Here is a 14,312-nt window from a genome sequence, read left to right as displayed (position 1 = left end):
AGCAGGCCCCCCCAGTAGTAGGCTGCCCCAGTAGTAGCCCCCCCTGTAGTATGGGCCCCCCCTGCAGTATGGCCCCCCCTGTAGTAGGCTGCCCCAGTAGCAGCCCCCCCCAGTAGTAGTAAGCCCCCCCAGCAGTATGGCCCCCCCCAGTAGCAGGCCCCTCAGTAGTATGGCCCCCCCAGTAGCAGACCCCCCCCAGTAGTATAGCCCCCCCCAGTAGCAGGCCCCTCTGTAGTATGGCCCCCCCAGTAGTATAGCCCCGCCCAGTAGCAGACCCCCCCCAGTAGTGCAGACCCCCCAGTAGTATAGCCCCCCCAGTAGCAGGCCCCTCTGTAGTATGGCCCCCCAATAGAGCAGATCCCCCCCAGTAGTATGGCCCCCCCAGTAGCAGACCCCCCCCCCCAGTAGTATAGCCCCCCCCCCAGTAGCAGGCCCCACTGTAGTATGGCCCCCCCAGTAGTATTGCCCCCCCCAGTAGTGCAGACCCCCCCCCCAGTAGTATAGCCCCCCCCAGTAGCAGGCCCCTCTGTAGTATGGCCCCCCCAGTAGTATAGCCCCCCCCAGTAGCAGACCCCCCCAGTAGTGCAGACCCCCCCCCAGTAGCGCCCCCGGACCTTTGACAAGTAAAAAAATAAAAAAAATAAAACTTACCTGATTCCCCGCTCCCGCACCGTCCGCTCTGTCACACGCTGAGGAGGGAGCCGGAAGACGGAGCTCATGTGTGAGCTCCAGCCGGCTCCCTCCGTGCAGCAGCCAATGAGAGTCTGTGTGACTCTCATTGGCTGCTGTAACAAACACACAGCTGCCGCTGGCGGCTGTGTGTCTGTGTCTGTGTAGGGCAGAGCGCTATCACTGCGCTCTGCCCTACACGCGAGGAGACCTGATGTCGGATTCTCTAGTGAGAATCCGACATCAGGCGGCCGCCGTTCGGCCCCGAACGGGGATCCGAGTCAGGCGGTGAACACCCGAACAGGGTTCGGGTGGACTCGGATCCCCAATGTTCGGAGCGGTTCGGATTCCACAGAATCCGAACCGCTCATCTCTACCCTATATATTTAAAAGTTATGGGGTACAACTCTTATTTGGGTAGCTGGGAAATAGTTATCTGTAAGGCCACTAAGATCAATCAGAAACAAGGTGAGGGTCATGACCAAGGTTGGTGTGCGGCTATGCCGAATTGCGGGCTATCTGCAGAACCTGTGCACTGCTAGTTACAGTGGACATAGGCACACCATCTTGGGGGAGTGGTTATGCTTACCTGGCAGGCCCCCACAGTGGCGCAAGTAGTTAGTACCCACCCATCCCTCTCTGTGCTTCTGGTTATCTGTATCATATATCTGGATTTCACATATCTATTTTATTAATGTTTTCGTAAAACAGTCTCTCTTATGGCTGATAGCTCTGAGGTTGTTATCTCTTTTCCAGCTGCTCCAACCAGTTTCTGAGTGCTACATAGTTTATGATGGGAAAATAAATGTATGGCAAAGAGATAGTTGTTATTGTTTTTTATTTATATGGTACCACACAGGTTACACATATAAGGGTAAAACTTACCAGAAACGTAACTTTCCGTATGTACTGTGCAGAGGTGAGATGGCCTTGCTTGTGGGAGCCTACAATCTACAGGGGCTGTGGATGGAAACAGAGGGTGAGGTCACTAATTACAATACAATATCTCACAGTGATATCTGTTATACATAATCAAGTCAGATGTATAAACTACACTATATGTAGAGGTGTGAAGAGTGAAAGCCAGTATATGGCAGTTCTGTGGATACAATCTTTGAGTCCCCCTCCCTAAATGGCCTTTGCACTGTGGGCCTGATTCAGAGCCGCTGAAAGCTGCTGGAAGCTCACCACTGACATCACTCGTGACGTCAGTGGGGCTGCCCCAAACGGCAGGCATTCCTTCGGGAACGCCTCCATTTGGCAAGCCAACCACCCCCCCACCCAACCCAGCTACCAAAAGGGCGAGCTGTTGATCAACATCAACAGCCGCCCCTTTTGGATGCGAGCGCCGGAGTGAGTGATTTCTCGCTCGCGCACGCGCGGCGTGCGCACTGCCTAACACTCGACCCTCATGCGAGCAGGTCTGAATCAGGCCCATTATTCGTAAGCTTGCATTTTGTGGGAGTTTTGCCTATGAATAGGGCTGAGACACTGCTAATAGATCACCCTATATATGCTTTTGCAATATCCCAAACAAATTGGTCTAAGTAAGGTGCTAATTTGTTGCAGTAGCATATAGATGGACATTTGTTCCATCATTTCACTTGCATGCTGTTTACATTGTCCAGCCAATAGAGAGTCTTCTTCCAGTGAGGTCTACTCCCAGGCATGACATGCCAAACGCCAACCAGGGAGATTAGACTCTGGGAAGTCAGGTGTTGTGTGTTCTAGATCAAATTAGCGATCATTGGGATTTATGAATCGTCAGACATCATACAGACCTAATTCCAATACAACTGGGATGTCTATATTGGGGTTATATCTATTTATAGCCATGTACATTGTGACATTAAAATCTCCAATGTATAAAATTGACATATTAGAGTTAAATCAAGGGGGAACATACATCACGATAAGGACCAGTTCAGTGTTATCAGTCTCCCAATAAATAATAATATACTGTATCTGACTTTATCATTAAGTTTCACAGAGTTTCATGAGAAATTCATTGATTTGCTGACTAGTATTGAGAAACTAAGAGAATGTATGCCTAGCTAAGAGTGGTATGCCCAGCCCCCCATGATTTCCATAGGGCACACGGTAATTCCCGCTAGGCGCCTCTCCTTTGGCATAGTATAGAGTATACTAAGGTGAAAGTTGCTCTACTTCATCAGACCCCATTATTCTCTTTATTTTGTCGCCCAGTCCTTTTCCAGGACACTTCTACAGAGTCCTTAGGACAGTGATTTTCAGCCTTTTCAAATCGAGGCACACTACACAAGATTTTAAAATTGCCAAGGCACACTATCCAGCTATGCGGTGTGCGTGACCAATGAAAAAACATACACATTGGCTCCCACATAAAAAAATACACACACATTGGCTTCCACAGGAATAAAACACACTACATTTGCCTCCACAGGAATAAAACACACTACATTTGCCTCCACAGGAATAAAACACACTACATTGGCTTTCACAGGAATAAAGTACACTACATTGGCCTCCACAGGAATAAAATACACTACATTGGCCTCCACGGGAATAAAACACACTACATTGGCCTCCACAGGAATAAAACACACTACATTGGCTTTCACAGGAATAAAATAAACTACATTGGCCTCCACGGGAATAAAACACACTACATTAGCCTCCACAGGAATAAAATACACTACATTGGCCTCCACGGGAATAAAACACACTACATTGGCCTCCACAGGAATAAAGCACACTACATTGGCTTTCACAGGAATAAAATACACTACATTGGCCTCCACGGGAATAAAACACACTACATTAGCCTCCACAGGAATAAAATACACTACATTGGCCTCCACTGGAATAAAACAAACTACATTGGCCTCCACAGGAATAAAACACACTACATTGGCCTCCACGGGAATATAACACAGTACATTGGCCTCCACGGGAATAAAACACACTACATTGGCCTACACAGGAATAAAACACACTACATTGGCCTCCACGGGAATATAACACACTACATTGGCCTCCACGGGAATAAAACACACTACATTGGCCTCCACAGGATTAAAACACACTACATTGGCCTCCACAGGAATAAAACACACTACATTGGCCTCCACAGGAATAAAACACACTACATTGGCCTCCACGGGAATATAACACACTACATTGGCCTCCACGGGAATAAAACACACTACATTGGCCTCCACAGGATTAAAACACACTACATTGGCCTCCACAGAAATAAAACACACTACATTGGCCTCCACGGGAATAAAACACACTACATTGGCCTCCACCGGAATAAAACACACTACATTGGCCTCCTCAGGAATAAAACACACTACAGTACAAGTGCGCCGAGCTAACCACCGCGGCACACTAGTGTGCCATGGCGCAGTGGCTGAAAAACGCTGCCTTAGGATATACTGTATCTAGTCATCTATCATTTCCTCATGACCGGATCCAGTGCTTTCAGGAGAAACATGCTTTTATTGTACATATATCAGTTCACAATTATATTATAATATTATTATTAGAAAAACAAAAAGTACCCGCCAACATGCTTTTTAGTTCACCAAAACCAATGGCACCTGTTACCCAAACCACACCAACAGTAGATAGCCTATTTGGTTATAGCCAGCCCATGCCTAATTAGGCTACATGTTATTTTGTTGCTGAAATTCGGGACTGTCCCAGTGAGAATCAAACCTCATTTGGTGTGCGTTTGCTGAGCGTATCTTGTGTGTTTTCCCTCTGCGCATGTGCTGGAACCAAGCGTACACACAGAGTTCTATACAAACCAAATGCATTTCCACTTGCACCAGGAGAGCAATTGTGAAAGCAATTACAGCTGACTTGTGTTCTGCTTTGTGTTAGTCCCAGTGTGATTACACAATGGTCCCAAGGAAATTCTCCACCAGGTATTGCAATAAAGTGTACAGATGTCCCCCATTCATCCATCCTCTCTGTGTGATCTTCCGTGTGACGCATGGTGTGACTAAGATGCTCCGCCATGGGTAGCATTTCCCAGACATTCCTACCTATTTCTTAATTTAGCGCCTGTCTAGCGTCGTAGCTGCATCCAAGTCGCACAATCTGCGGAGTGCCAGACGCACTTTGGTGCGATTTGTGTATAACTGTATGTGGACACATCTGTAAATCAAGTGGAAATCAGTCTCATGTAAGCAATACTTTCATTATTTTTAGTTAGCAAATATACGCAATGTGAGAAACAGTGGACATCGTAGAAACAATGGGTGAGCCAATTGATTTTGTATGCAAGTATATAAGTGCACCAACAAATCAATACCATAAATGTCTATGCTCAGAGGCATGTCACTGTGTACACAGTACAAGAGACGGAGAATATCAATCTCTTTCCCCTGTGAAACACTGTAATTAAGATTATGCCCATACTCAAAGAAAGGTCAATAGAGGTGAGTTGTAATGGAAAAGAGAAAGAACAATAGCTTTGTATAACGGCAGATAGATGCATCTAATAGCATAGCAGTACGAGAGGCTGATATGGAAAAAACAGTAATAAGATTACAACTTGTGTTTAGGAAATTAAATGAAAAGAGGGCACGGCTGAAACAAGAGGAGCAAGTATGGCGAGTATGGGGCTGTTATAGGGGGACATTAGTGTGGTTAGTATAGATGGGAGTAGGGTAAGCACTACTAAACATATGTGTTTTTTCAGATTGCATTTAATTATTTGAAGGCTGTGGAAGAGTCTGATCGGACATGGTAGGGAATTATATAAGGGGTTAGTAGCGCAAGGGAAGTCTGCGGGAGTCAGAGGTGGTCACTAGAGATGAAGCAATGTGTAGGCCAGAGGTAGTTGTGGAGAGTATTTTGATACGAGCTTGAGATGTATGAAGGGCTGGCGTTGCTTAGGGCATTGTAGGTGAGGCTGGAGTCATTCAGATTGGAGTCTGGTGGACACAGGGAGACAGTGTAGGGATTTGCAGATGTGGTGCAGCAGATGTGACAGAAGAAGACGTCTTACTGCAGCATTTAAGGTGGATGGAAGCGGGATTATATACGAGTTAGGGGAATGCCGGATAGCAGGAGGTTGCAGTGGTCAAGGCTGGAAATGACCGGAGACTGGATAAGTTTTGGCAGCATCTTGGGTAGGTAAAAGCAATATTTATAAGGTGGAGGCGACGGGATTGGGAGAGAGAGTGGAAGCGAGGAAGAAAGCAGAGGGCAGAGTCAAGATCGCCAAGACAGCACTAATATCCACTCATATGGCTATGTGTACTTAAATACCACTAATATGCTCATCGCTAGTAAATTGCCACCTGTATACCTTACTAGCATAATACTACAGGTATGACCATAACTGGTAAAATACCACTCATGTGCCCATTACTGGTTACATGTCATTCATGACCCTTGCCAGCAATACCCGGATGTGCCATAGCAACAGATGTAGAACAACCACAAATGCCCAAATCTCAGCGATTTTGCCCCATGCGTGTATTTTTGTTCATAGCCCCAGTGCGGTGTGTGCCATAAGTGCGGCATAGGTGTGCACTAAGTCGTGAACATCGCCCATAACTGAATTGACGCCTCACAGTCTCTCTGCAACTGAATAAGATCTTATAGTACAGCTATTTACCATTACAACAGCTCATAACATTTCCTCATGCATTCAGTATATTTGAACTATTGTCCTCCCCACTGTACATTATAAGAATATTACTAGTCACTGCAGAGTCCATTATTACTCACCTGGGACATCATATATCATCTCTGCATCACACTCAGCTTTTTCTGTGATACTAAACAGCCGCTATGGATTCTGGCAGTTACAGTACATTGACTTGAGTCCAAATAACTCTACATGCATAAGGAAACATTGACTACATTACAAAAACTTACTGTGATGGAGGAACAAATTTAAATCCGTAATATTCTTTTAAGACTTAACTAATTCATTCCCTCTATGCTTAGAAACAGCAACAATTATTCAATTCCAGTAACATGCTTCTTTGGAGACAGGACGCAAGGCTTCTAGCTACAAATGAGGCATAGACTTCATTAGCCACAGGGGGACCATGAGTAAAGCAATGCACACCACAAAATAAGCTACGGGCATGTCCTTCCAATTTGCCTTGTTTAAGGTCTATAAATTACCATTATGCTCATTTTCTGCACTGAGATATATAAAATGCTGGTGGCGGATGAACAATTTGCCAGTCTAGAAGCCGATGCAGAGTAGGCCGCAAATTGTTCCCCAAGTCACAGGCGCAATTTGTGTTAATTAAGAAAAACACAATTCGGACCATATGCAAAGCTGCAACTATTTTAAGGTGGTTACAGGTTGGCAACAGAAGCATACCGGATGTGCCAAGATTACGACATATGCCACATAATATGCGGGCGCTCGCTCTGAATGAGGGCGGCCGCATCTAAAAAATTATCCGGCCTCCTGGTCGCTACCCACAGCCACAGTCTTAACGAGCGGCCAGGATGATGGTCGCGATGGTCAAGACCATCGCGACCATTGGTGCTTGCGACGAGACCCTTGTGATAGGGTCTCATCTGCCGCAAGCCCCAGAGAGCTTTCGGCTCTTATAGAGCCGGAAACTCTCGCACTGACATCACTGGTGATGTCAGTGGGGCCGCCCACAAACGGCAGGCGTTCACTTGGGAACGCTTGCGTTTGTGAAGCCACCCCCCCACCAAGCCTACAAAATGGGTCGAGCTGTCGATCAACATCGACAGCCGCCCCTTTTGTAGTGAGCCACGGAGCAAGAGAATTTCTCTCTCACTCCAGGGCTTACACACGTGCAGTGCAGCCGCTGCGTGTGCGCACAGCCAAAGATCGACCCGCTTGCGAGCGCTCAGGCGCTTGCGAGCGGGTCTGAATGAGACCCTATGTCTGCACCCCTGTGGTTTACTTCATGGTCCATTACGAAAGTGCAAAGTGTAGCACAAATCCTGTTTTGTTACCTATATTTCAGTGGTAGCACCTATTTTTACGTGGAATCACAGGGACGCTCAGGGAAAGTCTGCAGTGTCTGGGTGATGCAAAGTTTTGCATCTTTATATGGTAGATCAATGGCGTTCCTTTTTAAATGCAACCTAGGTCATACAGTACTTGATTACTTTTCATTGCAGAGTGGAGGTATGAAAGTAGAGGCGAGTGTGAGAGAGGGGAGTGTGGCTTGATTTTTAAGCTGCCTAATTTGGGAATAGACAACTATGGGGTAGTTTCATCAATGTGCAAACTTAGGAACTCAGGTGCACAGTAAGATTTATTTTCTGAGAAAAATATTATTTAAATAAGATCCAAGAAGGGGAAAAAGTTGCATATATTTGAGAAGGAGGAAGGGGGTTGATCCCTATTTAGCAGGGTGCTGCACATACAGTAAGTTTCCGCCCCACTAATGGACTGCATTTTCCGGCTGTCAGTTGGAGTTTTTTCTAGGCACATTACAGGCAATGTAATAAAAATATATATTAAATCACACACAATGGTGATGGTGAAACTAATGAAGACGGTGAAGTTTGAAGTATCATTGTGTCATTTTCTCCGTGTGGAAATCTAGTAATTTCCCCAGTGTGGCAAAAGTAGGTGCAGATTAAGTTTCCTTGGGGAACTCCCAAAAAACCAGGATGTGGGTGTGCTGGTGTTGGTAAGTATGTGCACATTTGGGCAAATAGTAGAACCTTGCCTGGCTGCATATTTTGCACCTTATTAACTTATCTTTGCCCTGGAGCTATAAGAAATGATCTAGAATCTAATCTCTGGGTTCTCCCGTCTTACATAAATAACCCTCATTGCTCTTCTTTGGCTGTTGATGGATGATTCTTAAATATCCACTAAATATTTCAATACTAGTCAAAAGACAGCGGCAGTGCAACCGTCCAAGCCTTTGTAATGGTTAATGAAGCGATACATTATAATTTAATTCCACTAACTGAGTTACATTTATAGTTTAAAATCCCCTTGCTAGATGTAAATTGCTTTTTCAGTACAATCTCCAAACCTTCGTAATTGAAGGTTTCAGAATTAAAAGGAAAACTGCGCTGTTGTCACAGGTGTTTAAATCAGCCCCCAGCTGTGCAGGATGGAACTTCCCGGCAGCTGATGAGACATTTTATTCAGATGATGAGACCGGAGTCAGTGGAGGGATGCGAACAATGAACTCCTTGGCCTGTATATTTAGAGACCTATTTACAGGTGAAGCAGGGTCTATTGCTCCCATGTACATAATGTTATTTACACGTAACTGAAATATCCATAGCTACTCATAGCTCATAAGTCGGTGTGCAGTCGGGATGCCGACTGTCTAATCCCGGCAAGTGTCTAATGACAGGCATCAAAATCCTGACACCTGTCTTGAGACCTACGCCGGGAGCCCGACACCCGGCTTACCGATCGAAGGTAAGCCGGGCGCCGAGTGCGGACAGCCACGGGTGGGGGGAGGGTTAGGTTAGGGGTTCCCGGGGGGGGACTTAGGGTTAGGCACCCCCCTGGCGAGATTAGGGTTTGGGCACCCCCGGGGGGAGGTTAGCGTTAGGCACCGCCTGGGGGAGACTTAGGGTTTAGGCTGCGGGGAAGGGGGGGTTAGGTTTAAGCACTTAGAGGGGGGTTAGGGTTAGGCACTTGGGGGGGGAGGGTTAGGTTAAGGGCTCCCAGGGGGACTTAGGGTTAGGCACCCCCCTGGAAGGTTAGGGTTAGGCTAGGGGAAGGGGGGATTAGGGTTAGGCACCCCCGGGGGGAGGTTAGGATTAGGCACCCCCCTGGGAGACTTAGGGTTTACGGGGAAGGGGGGGTTAGGTTTAAGCACTTAGAGGGGGGTTAGGGTTAGGCACTTGGGGGGGAGGTTAGGGTTAGGCACCCCTAAGGAGGGTTAGGGTTAGGCACTTGGAGGGGAGGTTAGGCACCCCTAAGGGAGGGTTAGGGGAGGGAGGTTAGGTTAGTAAATAGAAAAAATACTCACCTGTCGGGATCTTCACTGCCGAGCTTCCGTTGTCGGGATTTGAACCATAAGTTAATCAGAGACCTGTCACAACATGGCACATAGGGCCTGATTCAGATTTGTGTGTTCTGCCGCTGTTGGATGTGGTTTAGCAATATTTTGTCAAAACCGTGCATGCTGATTGTGTCCATCCAGAGTGGCAGTTCTAAGCCCAGGCGCACACAGGGAGACGTTTAATGAGAATGTAGTGCGTGGTGACAGGAAGTTATTAACATGGTGGTCCGTCTCAGGGTGTGTTATGGGATTGTTGTGGGTGTGTTGATGAAATGATTGCGTACACAGGCGTTACATCGCTCACATAGGAGGCCATACACAGACAGAGAAACTGCACAACTAATCGGTATTACTGCGTGTACGGGCGCTGATATCAATGAGTGATGTTCTTGTTCTCACTCGTTACTAATCTTAAATGGTGTTCCAACCAATCAGCTCCTAACTGTCATTTTTCCAACACGTGACCGTTAGGAGCTGATTGGTTGGAGCACCATTAAAGATCAGTAACGAGTGAGAACAACAATACCCCTCGTTGATAAATAAGGCCCTCAGTGTTTGCACATTCAGACGCGCAGATGTACACCAGGGAAGGGCTTTGTAGCGCCATTCGCATTAAGTCGCAGACGAGCGACCGCCAATAGACGCAGCTGGGTAGGCTTCTGCGTCCCCCTCTGAATCCAACCCATATTCTCCACAGGATAAGTAGCTTACAGCTTGCTGTAATAAATTCTGCTCCATCTGTATATGTGAACACATGACATCTAGTATCCATTATATAATAAACGGTCCTGTAATCCATATTCAGGTGGTGATAGCTTATCATAGCTTGCTGTAATAAATTCTGCTCCATCTGTATATGAGAACACATGACATCTAGTATCCATTATGTAATGAACGGTCCTGTAATCCATATTCAGGTGGTGATGGCTTATCATAGCTTGCTGTAATACATTCTGCTCCATCTGTATAAGTACACACATCACATCTAGTATCCATTATGTAATGAACGGTCCTGTAATCCATATTCAGGTGGTGATGGGTTATCATAGCTTGCTGTAATAAATACTGCTCCATCTGTATATGTACACAGATCACATCTAGTATCCATTATGTAATGAACGGTCCTGTAATCCATATTCAGGTGGTGATGGGTTATCATAGCTTGCTGTAATAAATACTGCTCCATCTGTATATGTACACAGATCACATCTAGTATCCATTATGTAATGAACGGTCCTGTAATCCATATTCAGGTGGTGATGGGTTATCATAGCTTGCTGTAATAAATTCTGCTCCATCTGTATATGTACACAGATCACATCTAGTATCCATTATGTAATGAACGGTCCTGTAATCCATATTCAGGTGGTGATAAATTATCATAGCTTGATATGCAGGACACAGATTAAACTCTCATTTGGGTGATATTAACATTTAATGTGGTGACCTTATAGTATGATTAATAGTCTGTGTGGAAATGTGGTTTTGTCTTGTTGGGGAATAATGACTGGCTAATCCATATTCAGGTGGTGATACCTTATCATAGCTTGCTGTAATAAATTCTGCTCCGTCTGTATATGTACACACATCACATATAGTATCCATTATGTAATGAACGGTCCTGTAATCCATATTCAGGTGGTGATGGGTTATCATAGCTTGTTGTAATACATTCTGCTCCATCTGTATATGTACACACATCACATCTAGTATCCATTATGTACTGAACGGTCCTGTAATCCATATTCAGGTGGTGATGGGTTATCATAGCTTGCTGTAATAAATTATGCTCCATCTGTATATGTACACACATCACATCTAGTATCCATTATGTAATGAACGGTTCTGTAATCCATATTCAGGTGGTGATGGGTTATCATAGCTTGTTGTAATAAATTCTGCTCCATCTGTATATGTACACACATCACATCTAGTATCCATTATGTAATGAACGGTCCTGTAATCCATATTCAGGTGGTGATGGGTTATCATAGCTTGCTGTAATAAATTCTGCTCCATCTGTATATGTACACACATCACATCTAGTATCCATTATGTAATGAACGGTCCTGTAATCCATATTTAGGTGGTGATGGGTTATCATAGCTTGCTGTAATAAATTCTGCTCCATCTGTATATGTACACACATCACATCTAGTATCCATTATGTAATGAACGGTCCTGTAATCCATATTCAGGTGGTGATGGGTTATCATAGCTTGCTGTAATAAATTCTGCTCCATCTGTATATGTACACACATCACATCTAGTATCCATTATGTAATGAACGGTCCTGTAATCCATATTCAGGTGGTGATGGGTTATCGTAGCTTGCTGTAATAAATTCTGCTCCATCTGTATATGTACACACATCACATCTAATATCCATTATGTAATGAACGGTCCTGTAATCCATATTCAGGTGGTGATGGGTTATCATAGCTTGCTGTAATACATTCTGCTCCATCTGTATAAGTACACACATCACATCTAGTATCCATTATGTAATGAACGGTCCTGTAATCCATATTCAGGTGGTGATGGGTTATCATAGCTTGCTGTAATACATTCTGCTCCATCTGTATAAGTACACACATCACATCTAATATCCATTATGTAATGAACGGTCCTGTAATCCATATTCAGGTGGTGATGGGTTATCATAGCTTGATTTGCAGGACACAGATTAAACTCTCATTTGGGTGATATGAACATTTAATGTGGTGACATTATAGTATGATAGTCTGTGTGGAAATGTGGTTTTGTCTTGTTGGGGAATAATGACTGGCTATGGTAACCCTCTATGTAAGGTGACAGTACCCGTATAATTCATAGTCTTTCATTTCTAGGTGTCCCGTGGACCCTGCACACGTGGCTGGAATCCCTGCGCATCTCCTTTCACCAGCACAGGCGACCTCTCATTCAGTGTCTGCTCAAAGAATTCAAGTCCATTCAGGAGGAGGAATATACAGAGGAGCTGATCACACAAGGGCTGCCCCTGATGTTTGACATATTAAAAGCTAGCAAGGTACGGATGTCTGCCACAATCCCTCTGTCCCCTCTGTACTGTATATGGTGTCATGCGTTTTCTTTGCATCCATCTATATAGTTAACAGTTTCTTTGTGGCATTTAGGTACAAGACTCAGGGACTGTATTTAGTTTTCTGTACTCATTGGTACAAATGTTCAGCTATGTTTTGGGGTGAAGACATGTACAGATTGGGGTATAGCTTGGGATTCTTCCTTACCCTACTCAGGGGCCCATTTATCAATATTCTCATACTAAATCCGATCTGGGCGTGATATTAGCACCCATGATTGCATTGCCGTATACGATGTTAGCGCTGGGATGTATTGAATAGCAGCCGCAAGATGACTTCCGGTATGCGGGCCATCCAGCATGGCTGCTTTTTAGCTTTGCTCCTACCAGTGTGAACAGGATCCTTTATAATCCTAATAATTTGCCTATTTTTTCGAGGCATCAGACATCTCCTACTGGTTCCTTGCACCTAGGGAATCTGGGGATAGTCTTATTTTTGGGGAGCGTGCTTTATTTCCACCGGAGTCTGGCCATCGACCCTGACAGCCTGTATGACCACCAACGCCTTGCTTGGCGCAAAAACTGCGGGACGCTGCTGAAGTTGGAGTTTCTCCTTCTCCCCCCCCCCCCCCCTTACTCACCTGTCTCTGTGGCGGTTCTGCTCTCTGTCCATCTGTGCTGCCGGTGTGTAGTGTTGTCCCTGGAGGGTGAGGCCGCTTTTACTCTGCGGCACGTGTTGGCTGTGATTGCGGGATGCTGTGACTCCTTGCCCGCTGCTCTTTGTTGGCCTCCTTGCGGTGCATCGTACTAGGGGCCGCTCCCTGTGTCCCTGCGCTGCCGGTGTGCTGCGCTGTCCCTGGAGGATGTAGCCGCTTCTACTCCGCAGCACGTGCTGGCTGTGACTGCGGACTGCTGTGACTCATCACCCGCTGCTCATTTTGCCTCCTTGCTGTGCATCATTATTATTATTATTATCATTTATTTATATGGCGCCACAAGTGTTCCGCAGCGCCTTACATAGTACATAGACAAAGAAGTAACCATTGACTTACAATACAATACAGGACATGGATAAACATTGCTATATTAGCGACCTTTACGCCCGCATAAGCAGCCAAGTATTAGTTGCCCTAGTGGGGAGTAAGAGATAAATTAAATTACAGTAGGGAGAAGCACAAGAGGGTAGAGGGCCCTGCTCGAAAGAGCTTACATTCTTTAAGGGAGGGGAAGACAAACAGGAGTGACACAGAATGGGGCAGGCGGAGAGGAAGGAAGATGTAGCAGCAAGTTAGGACGAGAGCTGGATGGCTTTAATGAAGTAGTGGGTCTTAAGAGCTTGTTTAAAACACTGTAGAGAGGTGCAGAGTCTGATGGGGAGAGGGAGGGAGTTCCAAAGGTGAGGAGCAGCACGGGCAAAATCTTGGAGGCGGGAGTGGGAGGAAGTAATCAATTGGCATGAAAGGAGGCATGTATTAAGCGAACGAAGAGGGCGGACAGATCAGAGATGTAAATGGGAGAGGAATGGGTGAGGGCTTGAGTGTGAGAGCCTTGAATTGGGTTCTGAAAGGGAAGGGGAGCCAGTGGAAGGCTTGCAAAAGAGGGGAGGCAGATGTAGAGTG

General features: G+C 45.7%; 1 protein-coding gene across 1 annotated transcript in view; it reads left to right on the top strand.

The window, feature by feature from the left end:
• The window catches only part of ABTB3 (ankyrin repeat and BTB domain containing 3), a 346,709-nt gene that overhangs the window by 287,280 nt on the left and 45,117 nt on the right, over positions 1 to 14,312 (top strand). The window contains exon 11 of the mRNA XM_088478919.1: positions 12,503 to 12,681. Within this exon, the coding sequence (XP_088335045.1) occupies positions 12,503 to 12,681 (179 nt within the window). The remainder of the gene's footprint in view (positions 1 to 12,502; positions 12,682 to 14,312) is intronic.

The sequence above is a fragment of the Taudactylus pleione genome, unplaced genomic scaffold (genome assembly GCF_031769625.1).
Source record: "Taudactylus pleione unplaced genomic scaffold, aTauple2 ptg000225l, whole genome shotgun sequence".
Classification (NCBI taxonomy): domain Eukaryota; kingdom Metazoa; phylum Chordata; class Amphibia; order Anura; family Myobatrachidae; genus Taudactylus; species Taudactylus pleione.
Note: the sequence above shows the minus strand (reverse complement) of the source record. Positions and strands in the feature narration are given on the sequence as shown.